A 25,399-nucleotide genomic window follows, 5' to 3' on the forward strand; every position below is an offset into this window, starting at 1 on the left:
ATCAGCATAAATGAGATATGGATGTGAAACAGAAATCTAATTTCCAGCTTTCCACACCATCTTAAATATCAAATTCAAGGACTTTTCAAGGTGTTCCAGTCCCAATTCCTTCAAATTTAAGGACCCTATATGGCATAGTTTTTAGACATGGATCAAAGTTAATTACTGTCACAACACTGAACATTTTTATGCGGAGAACTAGCAGGCTCTACAGAAGCTTGTAGGCAACAATAAAAAAGAGTGCATGTACAATGTTAAAAGTATACTGTGCAGGATTGTCAGTTGCTGTTTGTCAGTCAACCCCAGATTCACTCTCACCTCACTATATTTGTATTTTTCTGAGCTGTGTGTCTTGAATGCCTGCTGCTTACAGTCTAGCACCTGCTCGCTACCTTTTTATAAAGGCGTAACCTCACCTGAGCGCTGTGGGGTACATGCCCATAAATGTCCCAAACACAGAAAATAAGAAAATAAAGGCAGAGGGTGAAATCTCTGCAGAAAATATAGCACCACACACTTCTAGTTTTATGTTTATTTTCAAAAACTTTAGGGCCGTAAATTTTTTCACATTAAATTCATAAATTTTAATGATTCAAGGACCCATGGGAACCCTGTATATAGCAACCAAAATGCAACACGGCTGGAGGTTGTTTTTCTTCAGATAGAATCATGTCTGCCTCAGAGAATCCTCTTATGGCTCACTCAACCCGAAAAATGTCTCAAAGCGTGACAAATAACTGTGGAAACTTCACGATATCTTAAAGCAAGGATGTTTGATTACATACGGGATGGTGGAGAACTACATCGTAAAGTGCTGTCCGTGGTGCTGAACTTACTCTGCAGGTGTTGACCTGAACAAGTGCAGGGCATGTATTCTCCATGAATCATGTGCTTCATAAAATGTCAAACCAACAGTCTAAAACTAAACTACTAAAACGTGAGAGAAAAATGACAAAATCTCACAACCGACAAGCTGGAATCAGAAAATGTTTGCTACACGTTGACGTAAATGACAGACTATAGGCAGCATCCAACAATCCTAGTTAAAATTAACCACTTTAGAGGGAAATGCTGTGTATACATAAGACATAAGACATAGTTCTGTTGGTGCATCGCCAAAAGGAATTATTCAAAAATCCCAAAGCACTAATGCACGATGGATTGCCACTGAGGGGTTAAAAGAAGGAAGAAACCCAGTGGACTGTGATAACTTAAATCTATCTGCTGCATACTTTGGATAGAGGTTAGTAGTTCCAGTCATAACCGACAAACTCATGAGGAGAAGAGAGAGGAGGAGAAGCAGGGGCGGAGATATGGCTGTCGTCTGACAATGTGAAAAGGAAATTAAACAATGCTGAAACCAGACAGCAGACCTAGATTCTTGAAATGTGAAACGCAGCAACACACGTAAGGTACAACTTTTTCCATCCAAACACAAAGAGATGTTTATCTAAAGATTAAGCTCCAAGTAAAGAAATCACTTGATAGAATCTGTCAAAATAGCTGAGGCGGACTCAACTCAGCTCAGAGCGGGTCTGTGCATCTTCACAGGGAAGAAACTTTGGCCATTATCAGACAAAGGTAACTATGTGTCATGGAGGGTGGAGGATTCATAGCTTTCTTTAATACTGTCACAAACACTACAAGAGATAATTTTGCTAATGAGCATCCCTTCAACTGGACAAGAGGAACTAATCAGAAAAATTAGTCAGAGTCACTTGTGTGTGTCAATAAACTAAGCATTTACAGCAAGTTAGATTTGGCAGAAAAGGCTCTGCTCTTTGGCTGAATGAACAGCAGTTGTAGTGATGGGGGGAGACGTCCAGTGAGGTGTCAGGTTAAAAATGGCCGCGCTGCACACCTGCATGAATATGATTGGATGTTACGAGTCAGCTGGCAGCCGCAGAGCTCTGAATGAGCCAGTGATTGTGAAGCATGAATGAAGGAGCTGATGCCAATCAGCTAATGCAAGCGCAACTTCAGAGCTCTGCCTAAAGTAACGCTATGCTCATCTTTTATTTATGGGTGAACTATGAACTTTAAACTGCCATTCATTTAGGTTACGACCCTGGCAATCATTATGTACTGAAAACTAGTAGAGACTATGATATACAACTTATAATAAGGTAAGATATGGAGAAAATCGAATATCATGATATACCGGTACTTTACTTTATACTTTGATATCAATACTGCAATGCTATTTTTAGGTTGACTCTTGGTGCTTTCATGAAATATTTACACAATGAAAATTTTGATAAATAATCACCAGTAATGTGGATATAACAGCCTGGTAAGTTCAGACAATGACATCACTTCACTGTACTGCAGCTTTTAAAACCAGGAAAAGCCAACATAACATGATGATATCCAAAATCAAAGTTGTCACAGTATTGATATAATATCAATGCATTGCCCAGCCCTACTTATAATAAGGTTCAATATTGTTCTGGTATTGACCAAAATATGTCCCAACACAGCCTGTAGAAAAAAACACTGTTCAAAGGTGTCATTGAATTAGAGCCGCAACAAAAATCGTTTAGTTATCAACTATTGAATTAATCGGCAAATTCACTTTTCAAGGAAAAAAGGTAAAAAATTATCTGAATTCTCATCTTAAATGTGAATATTTTCTGGTTTCTTTAAAAACTAAAAACTGAATATCTTTGGGCTGGGGACAAAACAAGACATTTGAGGACATCATCTTGGGCTTGGACATTTTTAACCACTTTCTGACATTTTATAGACCAAACAGCCAACTGATTCATTGAGAATTGAGATTAATCAACAATGAAAATAACTGTTAGTTGCAGTCCTAGTCCTAAACTAACCTAGAGAATTCAAAACTGTCCAAAGGTGTCACTGAATGGATCACAGTCATTATCTTCTTCAGTTTGTGCCTGATTTTAAATAAAATTTTGCCAGTTTCAGACGACTGTATTAAAGCAACATTCTTGTGATGCACATTTAACATTTCAGAGCTTTGGATTTATTTGTTAAATGAAAATAAAAAAAGTTTTGTATGGAAACACAGCAATTTGGGACCGTATATACCAAAACTCAGATATCGTATCAGCACTAGTATTGAAAAATTTCAAACAATACACAGCAATAATTGGGAAGACAGAAATGTTAGAACGATGGAGCTGAGAGCAAAAGGAGAGAGATATGAAGAAGGGTTTTCTGCCGGACCTGCTCTGCTCAACTGGTGGGGTTTTGTCTGGGAAGGGGAGGAGACAGAGAAAGGAGGGAGAGGGAGAGGGAGGGAAAGACAAAACGGGGTGGGACAGATCCCCCCCCCCCCGTACACACACACACATGCACACACACAAACACACACACACGTACATGTGCAGACACATGCACGCACACATAAACGCATACAGCTCTTCAAAGCCAAGTGGTTTTCATAGACATCCAATTACACTAAGAGATGACATCTGGGGAACTGCAGCAGATAAATAAGGTGAAAGGAAAGACAAGATTCAGTCACCTCAGAGAAACTCCAGATAACCAGAGAGCGCACCGCTGATAGAGATAGGAGAGAGGGAGAGGCAAAGGAAAGAGGGAGGGGGCCAAAGGAGAGAGAGCCACACACAGGAGGAAAGAAGAGAGGCAACGCACTGCTCCAGCGCTCAGACTCCGAGAGGACAGAGGAGAGATAGGGAGCTCAGCTCACTGACAAGACGCGCGACAAGAGAGGGGAGAAAGACGAGATCTGCCGGGGCTCAGTTACACACTCAAGTAACTTCAAACCAGCTCCAACAAACCAAGACAAACAAAGAGAGAAAAGAAGAGAAGAAAGTCTGGATTCTGTGACTTTTTTTTGTGTGTGGCCTGCCTTGCGTGGATTTCTCGGGACATTTTATGAGAAGCAGCATAAATCATTGTTTTGACTTCCTGTTTTTATTTATTCAATTTGTTCTGAGCAGTTTGGCATCTTTCAACCAGGACTCCTCCGCCTTCCTGTGATCCACCTCCCTGGACTGGAGAAGATCAATGGTCTGGGACATGTGTGTGGAGTAGATTTTTAGCAGTGTATATGAATGAACTGTGTTTGTCTTTGGATGTGAGAGAGTAGGTGTCTATTCAAACTTTTAAAAGGGATTTTGAGTGTGTGTGAGCGTGTGTGCGTAAGCAATCAGGAGCAAAGAGCGGCAGTTCTGGGAGGAGACGGAGGAGGTTGTGAGAGGTCTTTAAAGGCGAACCCCCAGTTGCTCCCATTGCGAGGTGATCTGAGTTATGGATGTTGACGCATTCCTGCGGCGCTTGTGAGGAATAAACAGCACCGGGGACTACAGCAGAGTCAGCCACAACACTGCAGGCTTCACCACCGACAGCGGCTGCATCACCATCACCACCAATATTACCGATTACGCTGCATCACATCTACCGCAGCCAGCCATTCCACAGGTTTCAGCACCTACAGTCCCAGTGAGGTTGTGGGTCCCCAGACAGAGGAGGTGCAGTCGGTCGGTCAGGGGGAGTTTCTCCCACTCTCGTTCCCTCTCCCTGCACCCAGCTCAGCATGCCCCAGCCCCTGAGCACATCCACAGCTCTCCCAGCTCCACTACCATGTGTAGATGGACAGTGACACAAGGTGCATCGGTCGCCTGGTTCTCCACCTGCCCCTGCTACAGACCTCCTTCACTCATCCTCTCCTTCACCTTCCTCCTCCTGCTTCTCCTGCTCGGACCCTCCTCGTCCTCACCCCTGTACGCCACACCGTCAGACTCTGAAGGGGACCACAATGCACCGCATGGGACTCCTCACGCCTTCATCTCACGCCCGCCGCCCTCCTCATCGCCCGCACCGCTGCACGCATCCTCTGCGAGGTTGCCACGGGCAACCAATGTGTCATCGTCCTCCGCGACGGTCGTCGGGCGCCATGTGCGGAGCAGCTACAACCATCTGCAAGGAGATGTGCGGCGGAGGAAACTGTTCTCCTACCAGAAATTCTTCCTTCGCATTGACAAGAAAGGAAAAGTTAATGGCACCAAAAGCGAGGACGATCCATACAGTAAGTCCACTAAACAATTACGTCCATCATTGGTTCCTTATATTTTAAGCTGGTTTTACGCATGAAAATCGATTGTGGGAATTTGAGGGTCATCTGGGAATTTTTTAAGCTCTTACTAGATGTTGAGTGATTTAATTTCCTCTTTAGACTTTTTACTTGCACTAAAAACTGACAGAAGAGCGCAAAGGGAAGTCCACATTATGAAGTTTGCTATGAAACGACATTTTTATGCCCGTAACCACCAAAGAGAACACTGCAGCAAATTATGGACTGGTTTTCTCCCACTGTGTCTCGTGTGTATATCTGTAGAGAGACATGTTTCTGGTTTTCCACCCTGGGCAACCGTGCACATTAAGACAGGTGACTGGGCAAAAGAACAAATAACAGAGCTGCGTGCTTTGCAGCCCTCTCACCATGTGCCGAGGTAGGGCCAGACTACAGAGAGTTAGAAAAGGGGGGAGCATGACAGCGGGAGAGGGGAGGAAAAAACAAAATGAGTAAGCCAGGAAGATAAAAAAGAGAGATGATCCACTGGAACCAATTAGAAATTGCCCAGAGAAAGTTCTTCGTCTTTGAGGAAATATCTAAAACACAGCTATTACCAAACCCCTGGGGAGAATGACAAGTCCACTTACTCCTCACTGCTATTGTGCTGCAGCTATAATAGTGGTGGGCATATGCTAAGTATGAGGTTATTCAGACTCAGATGTAAAGTAGTAACCATGCCATTCTTGCTCCTTTTTTTGGTCGCACATTTTGAGGGCTGTGAAATATGATTTTAACCTTTATTTATCCTGAGAAGGGTCACAGAGCACACATGCTCTTTTGTCAGCACCACTCACATTCACACAGTTACACTCTTTCACGCTGGGAAGACTCCCAGCTCGTAGTGCTCCACTGTGGGGCACTGAGAAACTCCACTGGTACCTTTAAAGCACCTTGAGATACCTTTACTGTTGGATTTGAGGGAGGAAGGAGCATGAGTGCATGATGAATGCAAAGTGCATGCATTTTGTGGAATCTCTTGTAGGAAAAATGTGCAGTAACAATTACTGTAACAAGTTTGCTTTGCTTTGAGTTACTTAAAAACCAAACTGCATCACAACAGCTATTTGATGGCAACAGAACATCTCATCTCTACACTAAGAAATATACTTTTAACGACTTGTAAAGGTCATCATAATCATTTATAACTGATCCAGAACAGGAAATCAGCTGTTATCATTCTGTAGTCCACAACTTTATCTTCTCGTTAAACACATCTTGAAGTTCTCCAGGACTGACACAGGTTTTTTTTGCTCTCTGCGCAGCTCAGAATAGCTGCATGGCCTGAGGGCACATTGACAGTAGTTGTTGAGGGAGAACAGAACATTACTCCCACATTTACCTGCACAGAGTTCCCCTGCCAGCTCGCTGAATGAGATGGGCGACGTCCAAAACACCAGCTAATTTCTTTAAGATTATACAACAGGCCCCCTCGCTGCATTGCTGTATGCGTTTGAATCTGCCACGGCATGTCAAGTGTGTGTAAGTCTGGGAATCTAATCTTCATAAATGGATCTTTATCACTTGCACAACTTTGTACACATGTCGTAGGTTTGTATGCATCTGTCTGTGGGTCTGTGGTGCTGTACAAGCCTCTCCTGCTAAGAGCGCATACACACTCGAGCACAGAGAGGCCAGTCTTGCACATGGCCTCCATATGGCAAAGCCCACTTTTATTAGGGCCAGGGCCAGTGTGAATATGTGTGTGCATGTGTGCGTGTGTGTGTGTGTGTGCCACTCAGACACCAAGGCTCTGCCAGACATGGCTGAAGGAATTTCAATTAGCGTCTCTTCCTCCCTCCCCTCGCCTGCAGTCCTCTCTGACACACACATGCACATGTGCACACACACATACACTTTTGAACGCACATGCACATAAAGAGCTCAACCATTAGGGTGCAACGTGTCACTAACTATAATGGCATCAGGTCATGGCATTAGGAGCACAATCCATCAATTTCAACAGCTCTTGCCACTTGATTGTGGTGGGAAGTAGGTAAGAACTTTCTAGAGGGGAAAGGAAAATCTTGAATGTGAGGACTTGGCCATGGAGGCCAAACCTATCAGGTCATATTTTGTCTTGGCAGGATATTTAGTAGGTTGAGTTCCAGATTAAAAGAAGATAGGTGGAAATTTTGTGATAAACTAAAGGGGTCTGGCTGTGATGTAATAAATATTAACCAATGCATGTGTCTGCACACCATCCTTCTATATATTTGGGTGCACGGTATTTGAATCTGTGCACAAGCTTGCATATACAGCAGTTTGTACCCTCATGCGCCACCTCCTGCTATTCTGCATGTGCTCTAAAATCAGCAGAGAACAAACTGTACCCTTCAAACTAAACCAAACAGAACATAATTTAATTCTCCTCCAACAGAGAACATGGATGTGGTATTTGACATACTAGAGATGATGTTTTTTCGCGTGACCATTCCCGCTCAGAAGTTTCAATAAACGTTTGCTTATATTATATGCTGAACATTACAACATTGCTCACTTATACTGTACAGTTTCAGAGCTGATAGAACCAAAACAAAGCTGTACACAGACTTTTGGACAAATTAGGTCTTTGATGCGTGTTTCTGGCCTTTATGTGCTCATTAAAAACACATGGCTCTTTAAAGATAATGCAGAAATCCTCGACTTATAAGAGGCACATCATATTATACCAGTATAACACAGTGTACTTAAATGGCTTCAATGTGTCAGAGCGAACTCAGGTGTTGCACATCCTTAAGTTCTTTGATCTACTACTCCTTTAGGAAAGCGTCAAATTAAAAACCAGTGAGGAGGCAGTTGTTAGTGTGGTTATCATGGTCTAGTAGTCTGGTAATGTTCAGGAGGTCATATTGCAAATGAGCGTCATTAGATGGTGTCAGAGGTGATGAAGAAGTTTCAGCCCCAGCTCCGGGGTCGAGGCTCTCCTCCAGAGCTGAGTCTTTCTAATCATGTTGTCAAAGCTGAGGGCAGTACATCATTCAGGGTTTAGGGCCTGTATTGTGAATGTGTTCTCACTGGAGCATGTCAGTGTTTGTCTATTTGTGGTCATGTGATCAATGCCCATCTATCCATCTCGCCTCACCAGGGCTTCAAAGTAAGGTGCTCTCAATCTGAGTATGGAAATCCTGTCGGGCCGTCATGTGATTAGCATTGATCCTGCCCCTGACCGTAAGCAACAAAACTGTCCTTGTTCTCTTCCCTCGCTGTCGTCCACGGACTGTCACATCTTGTTTACAAACAAACGAATAAAGCAATGAAACAAATGGACATGTGTTTGCAGTTGGACCACAGACTTGTGGTCGTGCGTAGCTCAATTAGTATTGGATGGTGCCAACCTGACCACAGTTGGAGCTTTGATTCTCACTGTGGCCACCCGGATTGTAAAAGCTGACACACATACTTATTGTTAACATTAATCACAGCAGACACATTACCCACTGACATGAATGAATCGAGCACAGCACAATTTATGGCGAGCCTAACACTCGGGACATTATTCTGATTTAGTACAGCTTTTCCATGTCCAGGCTAATTACACAGGTCTGCCCCCTCTGGTTTGACCTCTACCTATTGACCCAAGTCAGGAAGCTTTGTCAACGCAGAGGTCAGTGCTACACATAGTGCATTGCTTTTGCAGGGCTCTAAATACCACATGCACATGCGCAGTAGTGCATGTAAAATCTAAGCTGTGCACGTAATCTTCAGCTCTACATGCACCGGTGCACGTGACATGTTAAAGAAAATATATCGTTTAGGGCTGCCAACTGTCACGCATGGACCTTGATGCCCACTTAATTGACACTTCTCACATGCTACACGTCTAGTTTCTCATGCAATGAAAAACAAATTCACAACTGATAACTCTGCAGGGCAAAAAGACGACGCTGACAGCTCACAAACAGACAAGTCAGAGCAGCAACAGCACCATAAAACACTATGGTCAAGCCAACCGCCGCCACAACCACAATTTTGATGCACATCTATTCCTGCTGTTATGGTAACGGTACTTGGAGGAGCCAAAAAGGACAAAGAAAGACTTTCAAATAATTTATTACAAATCGTAGTAAACAAGTCCTCTTGAATATGTGACGCCAACAAATGTGAAGTCCAAATATTAGATTTGCTGAGAAGCTCAAAATATTCCTGTGACCATAAAAGATTTATAGTAGTTTCACTGCACATTACTGTAAAGGGAAAAGTCATCTCAAATGACACTAACACATTGAAAATCCTCATTTTTAAACTCTCATGAATTAAATTACTAAATGTTTTCCTTTGGTGACTTGCTGAAATGTCCGTTGGATCCCGCCAAGTGCCATGAAAGAAGGAAAAACACACCAAATAGTGCGAAAGAAAACTTTTGGTGCATGTAATTTTTAAAAGGTATACACACCAATGTTTGTACACAGGACAAGGTACAGTAGGACAAATACCACAAACCGTGTTTTTGGCTATTCTGTTACTCTGCCACTGCTAGTTATGTGGTGTAGCTGGAGGATGCAAACTTCACATTCTGTCTGCAAAACTAAAAAAATGTCTATTTCCAATTATATATTCTACTGGAGAAAACACTGGACAAAGCAACTTTGTCTGTTTTGAGTCTAAGAAGTTTTGTTTTCCTCATATAATTGAAGAGGTGATTGAGCGTGTCAGTATCTTAAACCAGACAAAATAAGGCTGATCACAGCACTAGAATGAAGGAAAATTACACTTGATTCCAAAAAGTCATGTTACAAGTAGATTTGTATTGGAAGTGTTACAAAGATTTCACTGCATTGACAGATTTTTGAAATTGTTTTCAGAACATTTGACTATTGGGATTAGGAGATGGAAATGTTTGCAGTTACACTCCTGATTACAAAAAGCAAAATGCACCCCCCAAAAAATGCTGTAATCAGTCTCTTTCTCTTTTAAAACATGTGGAATGTAAATTTGTGTTTCAGGAACGTTTGAATAAGGTCTTCGAAACCACAACCACTTCTTCATCTCTCCCCTCTGTATCCACAAACCTCCAATGACTCAGCAAGGTTAACGCAGCACAAAAATGTAGCAAGTCCTTCCTGAACATCTTGAAACCCGTCCCAGCCTTTTCCCCTTTTTTTCAGTTTCCGTGTGTCTTCTTTTTGCTGCCTTGCTCTCCCTGCTTCTCCCTGCTCTCTGCGTGATGAGCATGTTTAGGGTTCTCGTGGGAAAAGGTAACAGTGTGGCCCATAAAAGAGAGTTATGAGGAGGCACTGGATGCACCAGAGGTTAGTGTCAGCGTTGCTTTTCATTCAAAGTAACTCCGACATCTTCATGGACTCTTCTGTCCAACGGCCGTAAATAAAAGTGGTGCGCAAACGTCGCCGCGCGAGCTTGTTCAGGAAATACTGAAACCATCATCAAGTACTCTTAAAGCCGCCGGAGCCAAGTTTAACATCAACAATTACATTCAGCTGTACTCTGAAAACATAAACATATACTACCTGAACACACATCTCTGATCCTCCAGCTATACTAACATTCATTCTGCTTATGGCTTCACCTTATAACATCTTATGAGCTACACTCTGCTTGTATGGACAAACCAATCATTAGTTCATTTTCATATGCTACTTTTGGTTCATGACTCCTCCTACTGGAATCTACAGAGACAAACACTGTCAGTGTCCTGCAGAAACATTACATAATATAGATTTCTTTTGTTACGTAAGAGCTATGCTACTTTTCTATAATGAAACCAAACCAAAGCATTGATGACACTGTTGTAGACTTTGGAGAAGGACAGATTAACAGGCTGTTTACTGGCATTTACTGGAGGTGTAACGGCACCTCACACAAATTATTACATATCACTTTTAATGCTTTGAGGCTGAAACGTTCAGCTTGGGACAAAACTCAATCAGAGTCCCAGAAATCAGTCAAATACCTACAAAGGTGAGACTCCTTTCACTGAAATGTGCAGGTTACACTGTGAAACAGAGGCTGTGAAATTTACTGCTTTAATTTATAACTTGCTGTCTTTTAAAAAATATTAGACATAGTCTGACACTTTGGAAACTTCCAAAGGCTCCTATCTGAGCCGTTACGCAAGAAGTTCTCTGGCCCCGTATCGTGGCAAGATGTGCAGCGCTCATCACTGTTTGGCAATTTCATCTCCGCATGACTGCAACAGCTCAGTGTGTTGTTGTGTAGTAATAAAAAGGCAGCTGTCAGCGCTCATTTGTAAAAACAATGCCTGTTTTTTACTTCCAAATTTGATTAGAATTGAGTGACTAAAATGTAGCAGTTAAATGCAATATCAATATCTAATTTTTTTTTTTGCAAATCTATGATAAATATTAAAATTATTTGAGAACAAAAAAGTTTCCAATTCACGGCCGAGGCAAGATAAGTAAAAACACCTTTTTAACTTCTCATGTCTCCCTCCCAACCTTTGTCAGCACTATTTTCCATCTCCCACACGGGGGTGAATGTGAAGGTCCAGAGGTCCAGATGTATGCAGCCCTTTGACCCCATAACTGCCTGAGCAGAGTAATTTACGGAGCACGTGTGTGTTCATGCTTTGGATGTGTCTGGGAGAAACATGCAGTGCTGACAATGATCAGAAAAACTCCTTGCAGTTAATAAAACGTTCCCATCAAGATGCTGGTTAAGATATTTCTGCATTGTTGAAGTGCAGTCATTATCCTTTTGAAAGCTCAGTGTTTTTGCCAAGAGTCGCCGAGGACAATGACAGGATCCGTCTCATTTTTCCATCACTGTTTACATATTTCCTATCATCGCTGCTTGATATATTTTCCCATCAATTCACTCCTCTGTCCATTAATGTGTCAGCTACAACAAGGCTGAAATAAGAGCCAGATTTCTGTAGGCAGACCGAGGCGGCCCTGCCACAAACCCCAGCAGTCAGGCACCACCTTAAACAAAAGTCTTTCAGCAGCAAATCATGTTTCTGTAAGATCCTCCGCTGCTTCGGCTCTCTGAAGAGAAAATGGCTCCAAACATCAAGAGTCGATTACTATCCACAAAGAATCTTAAGTTGGACATCTTTGTTTTGATGGACGGCCTTTTTCATTGTTTATGTTATGTGGAGGATTCTTGCAGAGTACAATCATAAATATCCTTGAGAGAGGACGAAAAAGAGGACGGAACAGGGGGAGATTCTCTGACTTACGACTAGTTTCAGTAATCAACCAGATTTCTAAACAACCATCAAGATTTAGTGTGAATCATCATTTCCATGTACTTCATACGTGGTACACAAATCTGCTAAATGAGCAAACGTACTTCACAAATACCCTTATCTGGAAGTTAACTGGAAGTTCTGGATACATCAGATCCTTAGTCATGTTCTCTACAAGAGGTCGTATTATCAATACAGAGAGGCATCTGCTGTATAGACGCAAACATGTTGCACATTCGGCTCCATTTCTGGCTCGTCTCAGTGCTGTCCTAACAATGATCCAACAGTTTGTTGTTGTCTAAATAACAAATCATTACATTTGGCAACGAGCTACAAAGCAGGATCACAGTAATATTCACTTTGGATTAAACAATGATGGGAAAGTTGTCCGCATCATTTACAGTTAAGAACCAGAAATTGCAGTATTCGCCGTGTCAGCCAGACACTTTTCTCCGCGGCTTAATGTCATAACGTTGTGTAATGTCAGCACAGTTGGAGCCAGCGCTGCGGTGTTCCAGAGAGGATTTCATAGTGAAGAAAGGAAGAAACGTCTATGTAAAACGAAACTCAGATTATGAAAAATGTTTTTAGTATGTACGTGTAATTAAGCTGCTTCATCTGTCCATGAGATGACCCTTTATTCTTTAAACCAGGCTGAACAGTGACCTCTTGTAGCAAGAAACTGAACAACTTTCTGACTCATATAAACTTGTGTGGCGATGTATTTCTCTGCAGAGACTCTGCCCTCTGACTGTATTTTCTAACTTCCTGTGTTCAGGACTTTTATGGACGTGTACCCCCACAGTGCTCAGGTGAGGTCTGGGATTTATAAAAAGGTAGCAAACAGGTGGCAGACTGTAAGCAGCAGGCATTCAAGAGACACAGTACTGGGAAAAAAATTAAATATAGTGCGGTGAAACACAAAACAAGAGTAAATTTAAGTTTGGCTTTGGCTTTCACTTTTGCTGGTGAGACAGAACAGTAACTGACTGCGTAGTTTACCTTTAATATTCCAGAAAACATTAAAACAATCGAGTCTGTTTTAGATCTATAACCATCTGCTGATTAATTGATTGGACGTCGAAATGAACCAGAAACTATTTTGATATTCTTTTAGACATTTTTAAATTCAAGTGCCAAACTTTCTTTGGTTCTCTGACAAAGATTTACTGCTTTCATCTGTTTTATATAACTGTTCCTTGAATATATTTAAGTTTTGGACTGTCCTTAGGACACATTTAAAACTTAATCATCAGCTCTAGGGATTTGCAATGGCTAGAACGACTAATTGATCAAGAAAATAGTCGTTTAAATTGTTGTTAGATTAAACAACAGTGGAAATAATGGTTAGTTGCAACCCAAGTCCTTTATAAACTTCTTTTAGAAAACTGGTATGGCATTATAGTATGCTTCAGTAACTACGCTGAAAAATGCATTTGAAGTCTAATACCCAAAGTGTCATTTTGGTGTTGGCCTGGTGCATGTGAACAGGCAGAATTCATGGCCAGTAAAGCAGCAGGAGGTGAAGAATAGCACCTGTGACAGATAACATCCAGGGCTGCTGCTGCCATATAGACACCATGTGCTGTAGGAAAAGCCCCCCACCATACACACACACACACCTCATGTTCCTGCTCCTCCATACTCTCTCACTCACCCCTAACCCTGTTACACATGCACACACACACACACACACACACACACACACACACACTGCATGAAAGTGAGGCTCTTAATGGAGTCATCAAAGGTAGAGCTGAGAGCTTAGAGCTGAGTCCAGAGAGGCATCTGGACAGCCTGGCCGTTTGAACAGAGCAGCCAGGAATGCCAGCTAATTACCCTGTATGTGTGTGTGTGTGTGTGTGTGTGTGTGTGTGTACTGTATGTGTGCGAACATGAATGCATGTGTGAGGAAAGACAAAGGAAGTAAGAACGACACAGAGACAGAAAGACACATGTGACAAACTGAATAATATTTGTGCATGTCGGTGCATTATATCTGTGGTGTACAATAACAAGATTTCTAAAGCTCAGAGTCCAACGCCAACAACTCCGACCACAACAGTTGGGCAACATCTCACTGGGAGCTGAACTGTAAATGAAAAATGTGTGAAATGCAGACGACCGTCACAGCACTTTGCCTGAAAACATAACTCCTGCCGTGTCAGGCCCATGAAATGTTTTGACAGAAACTGGCAGCTTTGGCACTTTATCATGTTACAAAGTCAACTGTGTTAAAGGAATCACAATATCTCAGGTGGTTATGCTTTTTTTTCTTTTTTTTCCTCCTCTCCATCAAATCACCATTAACATCACTGTGAATTTCTCTTGGTTTCCTCCCAGCTGCTCTTAAACGTGTGTGACATAACTCGCTGCGGTCTTGCTGCGCCCGGTAAAGTGAGATCAAATTATGCGGTGCTGGAATGATGAGCAGCGTAGACGGGAAACTCAACGCTATCTGTTGGCTAGACCTCTGGTATTTTAAACTAAAAGGGTTTTCGCTCAGGTGATCCCCTTTTGTTTGATTTTTGGAATAATCTAGGTTTGTTTTTCTTCCCGTACCCCGGCCAGTTTTGAAATCACATACAGCTTGAAGAACAGCATGCGATTTCAGCTATTTCTGTACAACAAGAGACAGTGATGTGAGTGTTCCTGTCAGGGAAGGAAATAAAACCATTATGGGGGCAAGAATAAGCTAAATAATACAGTGAGTGCAGGTCAAAAAGAACAATCCTACTAATGGAAAAAAGACTTGAGAAGAAAACCATTCAGTGTAGTGCACAATAGGGCACACAATATCTGCTTAATCTAATTTATAACGCAGAAATTTAATACGAGCAAAACAAATTTTGAAAACAAATCAGTTTACCCAAAAAAACTATTTGTAAAAAAAAATAGGCCTTTTTGAAAATAAGAAACAGGCCTCTGTTTTCTCAGCTTTGGTCAAATCCTACGGCCAGGCGGGCTTTGATGTGGCCACTTAGCGCAGGATGATACTGTTGTCAACCACATCAGTCTAAACCAATACCTCAACGCTGCTCAAAACACATAACACACAGCACTCAAACCCAATCTCTTCACCGGCACTCACCAAGCACAACCGAGAAGTGTTTGTTCTCTCTCATTTCTCCGGAAATATTCAACCAAACATTAAAAACTGTACAAAGGAAACAGTTTAATCCTGTTAAAACCACGGCTTTGATGATGTGCACCAAGACGACTCCATCGCATGCCTTTTCCTCTTTGTTTTTTGTATCTATAGGACCAAATACAGCAGAATAGTTCAATATTTGCAACTGATATCTGATTTAATCACACTGGTGGTCTATTTTGTATTTTCAGAGTTCCTCTATTCTTCTTTTGTATCTTTGTTTTTTACTGGCTTGAGATTCCCTTTTCTTTTGAGTCTTTGGCAGCTGCATGGATGTAAACTCATGTCACAATGAATACGAGACATCGTCAGTCACTTTGTTGCTATAGTTTCGGAGAGAAAAATGATCTTGGTGTTTGGACCTCAACTGATGCAAATCAGATATTAAATCTTTCAAAAATGGCTTTTGCTTTAAAAAAATGTTTTTGGATGTCACACTTACATTTCACATCTAAAAAAGGCGTGCGAGAGAATTAGTTGCTGCAGAAAAACACAGGAAAGTCAAAGGTTCATCCAAATATCAGTGTTGGACCCAGAATAAAAGAACCAAAGCATTTCCATTCTCCTCGCTAAGGGGAGTTCATGACACAAACTAGTCCGCGAGTGACAATATTTCACAATGGAGAGCGAGACCACTCCGGGCTGCAGGCACGCAGTAGACCCGCTCACAGCTGGTCACCGTGTCGAGGTCAAATTGTGAACAACCGCAGTATAATCTTCAAAAAAGCCCCTGGATAAACAGTGGAAACATTTTCATAACCTCCCTTAACCTTTAGGTTCAGCAGGAGTCTCACTGACCGTGTTTCTAAAGGGGGCCGAGTGGGGGTCGACGGGAGGTCTGCGTATGTGTGTGTTCCTTGAGTGTGTGATCCCATTTGTGTTTGTGTGTGGATCTGTGAGCATGGCGTTATGCATATGTGCACAGAGGCGCTGTTAAGAGCAGTAAAAGAAACAATGAGTGTTTAATTCATCTTAACTTGCAACTGAAGGCTACCTCTGACTTTACTTTCTATGGTATCACAGCAAATCATCATTTACAACTTGAAACGTCTGAATCTTCTTACAGTATTGTATCATCATAAAGTTTCCTGACTGACTAAACACATTGAACAACTAAAGTATAGTTGACTGAATAGATGGTAACATAAAGACAAGCCTCCAGGGGTAGAGAGGGCGCTAGAATATATATCACTTAAGTAAAAATATTGTTACTTACTCAATATTCAAGGTTAAGTTGAGAACTACTTTGTTGCATCTCATTCTCCCTTTCATCTTCCCTCATTTCCTGTCATCTCTTCTTTGTTTACTCTCTTGTAAAACCTTGAAATACCCAAAACCATACTTTAAGAAAAGAAAGGAAGACAGATTTCAGTGAGAGTCAAGTGAATTTCATGCCAAACCACAGTTAAAAGCCTCATCAATGGGCTACAAAACAAATAACTGTAGACTACTCCCAAAAATACTTTCCTTAAAACCAGGGGTGTAAGAAAATGTCGATACACTCGAGTACCGAAATGTTATGTTTTGTGATACTGATTCTCAAAAACACCACTAATTTTTTAGTCAATAATTTTTATGCAAAGGGGGCAGAGTTGTAATCTATCTTAAGCCAGACTTTTCCACTCCAACGTGACAACATACCACTACTTAAACAAAGGGAACACAGGCCTATGAAAGAGGCAGAGTCATAAAAGGCGCACAGTTGGATTTATAAAACAACTGCAATATATCACCTTGCTTACAGTATCGCGATATATCGCAATATATTGAATCGTAACCCCCCTTATCACAATACGTATCATATCACCCAATTCATGCCAAAACTAGACTTCCTATGCTAGGAAGCGTTAGTCATTAAACCAGACACTTTACAAGTGTAGAGCGCTGTATTAAGTTACTGCTAATGCAAACTGAACATTTCCCACTGCTGCAGCTTCACATTAAAAGCATTTAAGTGGCAAAACATGACTTGTATTATGAAGTAATCACAGAAAATGCAACGTGTTTGTCAGTGAGATTAGCACTACCTCTATCGTTCATTTAAATGCATTTACATAAAAAGACAGCTGTTGTTTTCGACATTTGTTTAATGAAATATGCAGGGGGGCCATGAAACAAGAAGTAGCAGCCAGTGAGCTGCACACCTCCAACCTCTAAGAGATGTAACCAACTCCTTTTCCTTCATTAACATTATCAGGTTTCCTATTAGCATAGAAATATTGCCATATAGGTGCTTTTGCTTTTCACTTTGACACCACATCCTCAGCCATCATCTTGTCGGTTAACTCTCCTTACTATCATGACTTGAAGGGAAATCTGACTCCTGCTACTCTGTGCTGTGACTCTGCTGCTGCTGTACATAGCACACACTTTCAGTTTGTGATTGTAGCGTCTGTTGTCCGACCAAGTATTGATAAACAGAAATAAAGGAATGTAAGTCAGAAGGTCGAAGAGAACCAGACGACAAATCAACAACAGCCAGCCATGAAATGTGGATTTAACATCACAAACTGAAGACACAAGCAATCTGCAGTCTGCTTTTGTGTGTCAAAGGCAGATTTCCATTCAGGTTTATGGATTTCATTTTTGGCTACAAAACCCTCTAAACATGGTGGTGGTCTTTATGAAGTGGTTAATGAACAGTTTCTCACTGTTAGAAGGCCAGGTTGTGTTTATTTGTACTTGTAGCTCCGTTAGTGTTACGGTTTGGGTTTGACTGGCAAAGACCCCTATGAAAGTTGTACACACACAGGTGTTTGCCCTTGGTAGTTTCTGTTGATAGCGGAAAATGTCCATGCCTTTTATATTAACTGAACCCTGTACTGTTTGTGCTTTCAGTGATGGGTTATAAAACATTTTTTCCTTTGCACTTATAAACATAAATTTATAATTAAGAACCAGGAGGGAGAAAACAAGCTTTCCCTTCTCAGAAAAAAAAGGAAAAAAGAGGAAAATACATGAACAGACTTGAGTCACTAATAATGCTAAGTGTTGAATGTTAAATAGAAAAGTAAAGTTTTAAGATCAATGCAGGTCTTCCACCTTATGTGTGTATGTACATCTGTGTGCACAAGAACCTGATGAATGGCTCTGTTACAAGCGCAGGTCCTGTTTTTTTCTGCCTCCTCGCCATAAACCCTGTTGTTGCAATCCAAGCCTTTTGTTGCAGCCTGGCCTTTTAACTCGCAGGCAGACGGGCTGCTTCTGGTAACTGGCAAAGGGGCCATAAAAGAGCCCTGCGCTTTGGTTTTTCGACAAACCACATCAAACGGGAGGAGGGAAAAGGGTTTGAACAGGTGGACCAGCCTTTAGCGCAGCACAGACAGATCCTTTCCTGACGGATCACAGCTCAGAAATGTCAGCTGTGTTTGCAGCGAGATGGAACATTTTGAACCTGATAGATAAGTGTTGTGCTGTGGTGCACGTCAGTGTGAGTAATGGACTTAACATAACAAGCCAACATGATGCACTGTGAGCTCTGAAAATCCACTTGAAGTTTAGGAGGTTTAACAAGCCCTTACTGACCAAATAAAGGAACGGTGGGGATGGATTTAGGCCAGGGAATGATTTTAACATAAAAGAAACAAGGCCAAAAACAATAACAAAAGAAGATGGTTCATAGATGCAAAACATCAAATTAATTTTTATGCCATCTTTACACACTTCCAAATGCAAAACGGTCTCTCACTCCTACTCCAAAGCAAAGACAAATAACAACAGACAACGGGAGATGTCAGTGACAGTGTAGTAGCGATAGATGTAAAAGCAGCAGAGAAAAAGAAAGAAAGATGAGGACTCATAGCTCTTAAACACAGCTGTTTGAGGGCAGATGCTCTCAGATGTCTCCATCTGAAGTTTCAACCTCTCCTCAACCTTCATCCCTTCATCTCTCTGACTATCATAAAAATCCCACCAGGGCTGCAGGATGTTGCAAATCCCCGTCTGAGGATGAGAAACAAGGGAATGAGAGCAGGAAAGGGGCGTCTGGAAAGAAGACTGGTTTGTATGAGATTTAAAAAGACATTTGCTTGACCTTTAACCGTTCCTCTCACATTGTATTTAGTGTTATTTGCTTCAACTGGTCACTTTTTCTTCCGGAGTTGCTTTTACTGCCTTGCTGCCAAAGTTGGGGAACATGTGAAAATATGTGCAAAATCTACAAAGAAAGAAATCAAACATGAAAACAGTAATTATTCTGGATGTTTGCTTGAGACTGTGTCCGTTTTCAGTCTTTCATGGTAACCGTACTGCTGTATATGCTGCCAATTCACTCTTCAGAGAATTACAGATTGTTTTCTGGCATTAAGTTGTCTATAATAACACATTACTCAAACAGAAAGCTGTCCAAATCTGTCATGTTAAAATCTCAAGAATGACAATGACTACATCTACAGGCAAAACATACTCTGGGTTTCACTGTCATTCTGAAAAACACAATATTCCTACTGAGCTGTTTACACGGCTAACGGAAATGAATATTCCGCTAATTCCCATGAACGTGCAGCCATGCATACACTGATTGATGTGCCCTAACATGCTGTTTATCACGTCAAAATATGGAATACTGGAATGGCTGGAGCCGCTTGTGCCATTTGCTTCTTTGCATCAAAGTGCAAACACAGCGTCCCTCTTTCATTCCTTCAACCACCTTCTTGAAAAGGTTGGCATTGCGATGAAACCTGTTATGTCCTAGTCTTTTATAATGTTTAAAAGTAGGTGTGTTGCTCAGAATGGGCTTTTCTTTTGGGTATGCATCTCTACCCCACAGCCTTGCACACTGCTGGTCTGTGTACGACATATCCATGACAACGCACAGAGCCAACTGACAACAGGCAAGACGCTGTGTGTTGCAAACTGTGGTAAAAACTCCAACTGAGATGCATATTCTGAATGGACTGTCTACATGTCCAAAGAATGCTCCAAAAATCTGAACAATACCGGCATGTCCCATGCGTTAATCGGAAAATGCTTCATTGGAGAAGGCCTAATTTGGAATATCTTTAACAGAATATGTTGTTCACAAGACCCACATCAAATTTAGAATATTGTAATATTCAGAAAATAGTGGAATATTTGTGTGCACATAAAAATAGCCAATATCAGACCTCTAGAGACAGTCTGGAGAGATCGTCCCTATTTCTCACTCCATCCTTCTGACTTTTCCTGCAACTATACTCCACTTCCTAACAGCCCCTTTAGCTAATCCTCTCAAACCCTTGATAGTTTTATGGCTTGGTGTAACTGGCTTTAGGATGAGAGAAGAAAGGGCCGGCGGCCGCAGCTTAAACCAGTAATTGGTTCAGGCTTGAAAACTGATACGGACGCCTTGACCTCTTGCCAGATTGGCAGCCAGAGAGCCTCTCTCCGTCCTGTCCGTGTGCCCGCCCGCCTGCCTGCCCGCTTGAGCTCCCCTGGTCAGAAAAACAAACAGAGGACGGAGAAATGTTTTTTCCTGGCTTGCACCTCGGTCCCAGGGCACGCAGCCTGCGAGCTAACCAGCAAATGAACAGGGGGCAAGAGGCCGGTCTGAGGTCTGACTGTCACACAGTGAGGGAAAAAAGAGACGGGGAGACAAGACTGGGGTTCACTTGTGCAAAAGAAACTGAGATTATTCAGGTTTCTCCTGCAGTGTGGAGAAAGATCCATGTCTAAAGATAAGAAAGATCCATGTCTAAAATCTCTTATTCCAAGATGCACCTTTTTGCATTTTAAACTACTGCTAATACTGTCAAATACCTATTTTTGTGATGTTCTCATAATTTTCATGTGCATTTTCATATTTTCTTGGTAACAATGTGATTAGTCAAAATATGCAACATCAAATTTGACATTCAACTCATCACTTAAACGGTTTATAAAGCAAAAAAAAAACAAAACACATATTTGTTGGTTTCAGCTTCGAAAGAGTGACTTTTTTTGCTTTCCTCTGGTTTATATCACTTATCTCTGTATTTTGTACTGATGTCAACAAAATAAACGATAAGAAGAGGTCACCATGCATGCTGGAATGTCACAGGCATTAATACTGAAATTATCATTAGTTGTGACCTTATTCAGCACCATAAATAAAATATATCTGGTATCAGACGAATGTAAAATCAGCAGGACAAAGTTTTTAAATCTCTGTCTCTCTGTCCCCGCTGCACCAGGTATGTTGGAGATCAAGTCAGTGGATGTGGGAGTCGTGGCCATCAGGGGGCTCAGCAGTAACTACTACCTGGCAATCAGCAAGAAGGGAGAGCTATACGGAGCGGTGAGTAGCTGTTTCACAATGATCTGCACCTTTGAGTGAAGGATATCTATTACTATTTTTTATAATCCAAAATCTCCTCTTCACTGGTGACTTTGAGTAACATGTGTCAGTCTTAATGTATCAAAGTCTTGCAAAAGAGACACTCTCTCCCTACACTGGTGACCCTGCAGCTTTGAATTTTCTTGAATGCCTTTTAAAAACAATGGACAAGACTGCAAGACTCTCTATTCCAGAAATAGGAACCACAGTTAGTCAATGAGAGCTCTCCTCTGCTACCTACCTCTCCTCTCTGCTCCATTCAGAAACAGGAAACACAATCCTTCAGTTTCTCTATTCTGCTTCAGTCCCTCTGGGGAGAGCAGCCCTTGTTTCATCTGTTTTCTCTCTTTCTCCTTCCTTTTCTTCATCTCATTCTCTCCCTCCTTTTTTTCTTTTTTTTCCTCTTTTGCTTACTTTGAAAGACCCAACTTTCAGCGTGTCTCTCTGGGAGCCACACCACAGATGAAATGACACACGGTAGAAAAAGACAGAGAGGCATTCTGTTGCATGGCCTGAAACTGAATTCCCATGACGTCTTCTGCTCGGTGCAACACAAGCCATAGTAGCGCGGCGGTGAAGAGCATGGCATTCGATTACACTTGATGGGTTTACACAGTGCCCTCTTTATCCGGCGGTAATCAAATGAAATCATTGTTTCATTTAATCCCCATATTAATACACATAAGGGACACAAATGATTATGATTGCCTGTAGGTTAAACCATGATTCAATTTGTATAGAATTCTCAAAGAAAACCAACGAAGAAGGACGAATGATGAATCCACTGTGTGGTCTCTGCAAAATTAATCACGTCCATAAGTTTTTCTATTAAAAGTAGAGATTGACGTTTTAAGATCAGTCCTGTAAGTAACTCAATAAAATGATACTGAAACCATCATTTTTCATAATTCATTACCATAATTTGATGTCACTTTAGACTACAGTATTATCTTTTATCTGCTTTTCCAATCATTTTAATTGAAAGGCAGCCAGCATGCGCACACACACACAGACTCACTCACACACACACACACACACACACACACACACACACACACACACACACAGACTCACACACACACTGGTTGATCGTACAGAGCACCAGCGTATGATAGCTGCACAGTGTCTGTAAAATATTCTCATTTTGCTTTGGGAACATTCAGTTTTACTTCTGGAACCAATTTAAACAGCTGTGGCCAGATACAGAGGGAGAGACTGGGTTATACTGTGCATGTGTGTCTGTGTGTGTGTGCGTGTGTGTGTGCGTGCCTGGCGAGTACATTTTTGCTCGTGAATAACCGCATCCAGTTAACTGGCTGTTTAAGCGACGTTAGCCTAAAGCGCAAGGGCAGCTTCCAGTAAACTGACAAATGTTACTCTCTCAGATCATTTTCTCTTTATTTACCAGTGGGTGGTCACTGCGGTAACGTAAGCCACAAACACCGTGTCACGATGCTCTTTGCTGGCACAGAGCCTGAACCTTTAAGATGTCACATCTCATGTTGACCTCGCTGCCCTACGACATCTCCCCTCCCTCCCCCAGTCCACTGACACACAAACATCCTCTGAAACAATTCATGCCTGGTTTTACAAATTGGCCTTGATTACATGGGGGACTGTGCAGCAGATTCTTAAGCAACAGCTTACCATTTGTCTGTGTTGTCACAAGTAGTGATAAATCATGTTGTTGCTGTGCTCAGTCAAGGCCTCAAAGAACAACTTCTAGTAACAACTAAATGTCATAGTAATAACAAAACTGAAAGATTAAAGGAATTCTTCAGCCACAGAATGACCATTTGTGTATTAGTTAGTTATCCTCTGTTACACTGAATTTGTGAAGAAAACTTTTTCTTGCATGCCTCCATTGAAAACAGCAACTTTATTGATCTATTGACTGATTGGGTACCACATTTAACAACAGCAAAAATATGTTAAAACACCCGTTTACAAACTCTCACACAACTCATGCAGTATAATCCAAGCCTCGTCTATCTGGTTGTATGCTCAGTACTTTCCAAACACGTGCATTTCCACTGGAAAAAACAGTATTGCAGTCTGGCTGTGGAGAGAACATAGCTTTCACTTTCAGTTCAGTTTTAAATTGTAAGGTTTTAGCAAAAATGCTTGTGTTGGAAGTACTGAGCATACAGTATCACTGGATAAATGAGACTTGGATCATACTGCATGAGTTGTGTGAGAGTTTTAATATAGTTTGGCTGTCAAACATGGTCCCCAATCAGTCATTAAATCAATATGTCGTTTTCTGCGGAGACATGCAAGAAAACAGTGTTATTCAAGAACTCAAGGTAACAGGGCATGAAAAAAACTGCATACAAATGGTCATTTTGTGGGTGAAGTATTCCTTTAAGAGAAGGAACTGACAACAAGATGTGGATAAGGAGAAGATTATGATTAAGTAAAAACTAGGCTCCATTAAAATGGGGAGTTAATAAAACATACAGCAAGTAAGCAGCCCCAGCTGTACAGTATAACAGCCTTCTGATTTGCAGAGTAGTTAAATATGAGCCTGAGAAATCCAAAAACTGTTGCAGCGTCATCGAGGTTCTGAAATCAAACCATTTTTACATGTATGAATCTGCTCTCAAAATCAATAGGGGTCTTTTTTTCTGACTAACTGACCCACTACCTAAAATAGTGAGAAATGATGATTTCCCAAAGTCCAAAGAGATGCCATCAGATAGTTTGTTCTGTTTAACCAACAGTTCAAACCCAAAAATATTCAGTTTACTGCCATACAAGACAAAGAAAACCTTGAAATTCAAAAACTGAAACTAGTATCAACCAACCAAATGTTTCAAGTCTAAACATCTGACATTTACATCTTGTCTCTCCCCTACAGAGGGACTTTGGTCCAGACTGCCGTCTGATCGAACGCATCGAGGAGAACAAGTACAACACCTACGCTTCAGCAGAGTGGCGCAACAAGAGGAAGCACATGTTTGTGGGACTGAACGCCAACGGAAAGCCAATGAGGGGGAAGAAGACACGGAGGAAAAACACTGCCACTCACTTCCTGCCCATTGTGGTACAACCACGATGATTGGACATATCAGCCATGAAAGAGCTCTGCACAACGCAGGGTGTCGGACATTTTCTTTGGAGTTACAGCGATGGCTACATTGGACAGATCTGAATCAGATCTGAATGATGCACTGAGGAGGTACAGAATGGAAACCTATGGACATTTTATCTCTGTTTGATAAAGACATTTCTATTTTTAAAGAAAGAAATAAGATATATTGCTATACAATGTATATATTATTTTCTGTTTTAAGTTATCAAGTACATTGGCACAGTAGAAAATATGAAAAGAAATTACTTCTGTGCCAAAATGTGATTAGTAACTCACATTTCTAGATTTGTGTACATGTGAAGCGCTTGACTTGGAAGAAAGAAAATGAAAAATATGTGAGAGGAAAAGAAAGACTAGAAGAGGATGTATTGATAGAAAGATGAACAGAGGAGAAGAAAAGGCATGACAAGCAGGAAATGAAAAGGAAGAGAGAGTCAAGTACCAACAGGTACCAACACAACAGCAAGTCTAACACTATCATGTTTTTTCTTTGAATTTATTTATTTTGTGTAATATTTAACAAAAAAAGAACAAAAACACAAAAAGGACAAATTCTTGTCTTTTTTTACCATTTATGCTTCTCTTTTTGAATACTAATCATTTAAACCTGAATAAATATAAAAAATATA

General features: G+C 41.3%; 1 protein-coding gene across 1 annotated transcript; it reads left to right on the forward strand.

Moving 5' to 3' along the window:
* Window positions 1-4,278: 4,278 nt before the first annotated feature.
* fgf10a (fibroblast growth factor 10a) lies at window positions 4,279-25,399 on the forward strand. Its single transcript, XM_033647268.2, has 3 exons — window positions 4,279-5,020; window positions 21,534-21,637; window positions 24,537-25,399. The coding sequence occupies exons 1-3, from the start codon at window positions 4,576-4,578 to the stop codon at window positions 24,735-24,737; spliced, it is 750 nt and encodes a 249-aa protein (XP_033503159.2). The 5' UTR covers window positions 4,279-4,575; the 3' UTR covers window positions 24,738-25,399.

Source organism: Epinephelus lanceolatus, chromosome 19 (assembly GCF_041903045.1).
Source record: "Epinephelus lanceolatus isolate andai-2023 chromosome 19, ASM4190304v1, whole genome shotgun sequence".
Lineage (NCBI taxonomy): Eukaryota > Metazoa > Chordata > Actinopteri > Perciformes > Serranidae > Epinephelus > Epinephelus lanceolatus.

What these genes read in the sequence shown, in the direction of transcription:
- fgf10a (XM_033647268.2), top strand. Translation starts at nt 4,576, where the DNA reads ATGTGTAGATGGACAGTGACACAAGGTGCATCGGTCGCCTGGTTCTCC. An exon ending in AAGCGAGGACGATCCATACA is followed by an intron (nt 5,021 to 21,533) that starts GTAAGTCCACTA and finishes CCGCTGCACCAG; the next exon opens with GTATGTTGGAGATCAAGTCA. An exon ending in AGGGAGAGCTATACGGAGCG is followed by an intron (nt 21,638 to 24,536) that starts GTGAGTAGCTGT and finishes TCTCCCCTACAG; the next exon opens with AGGGACTTTGGTCCAGACTG.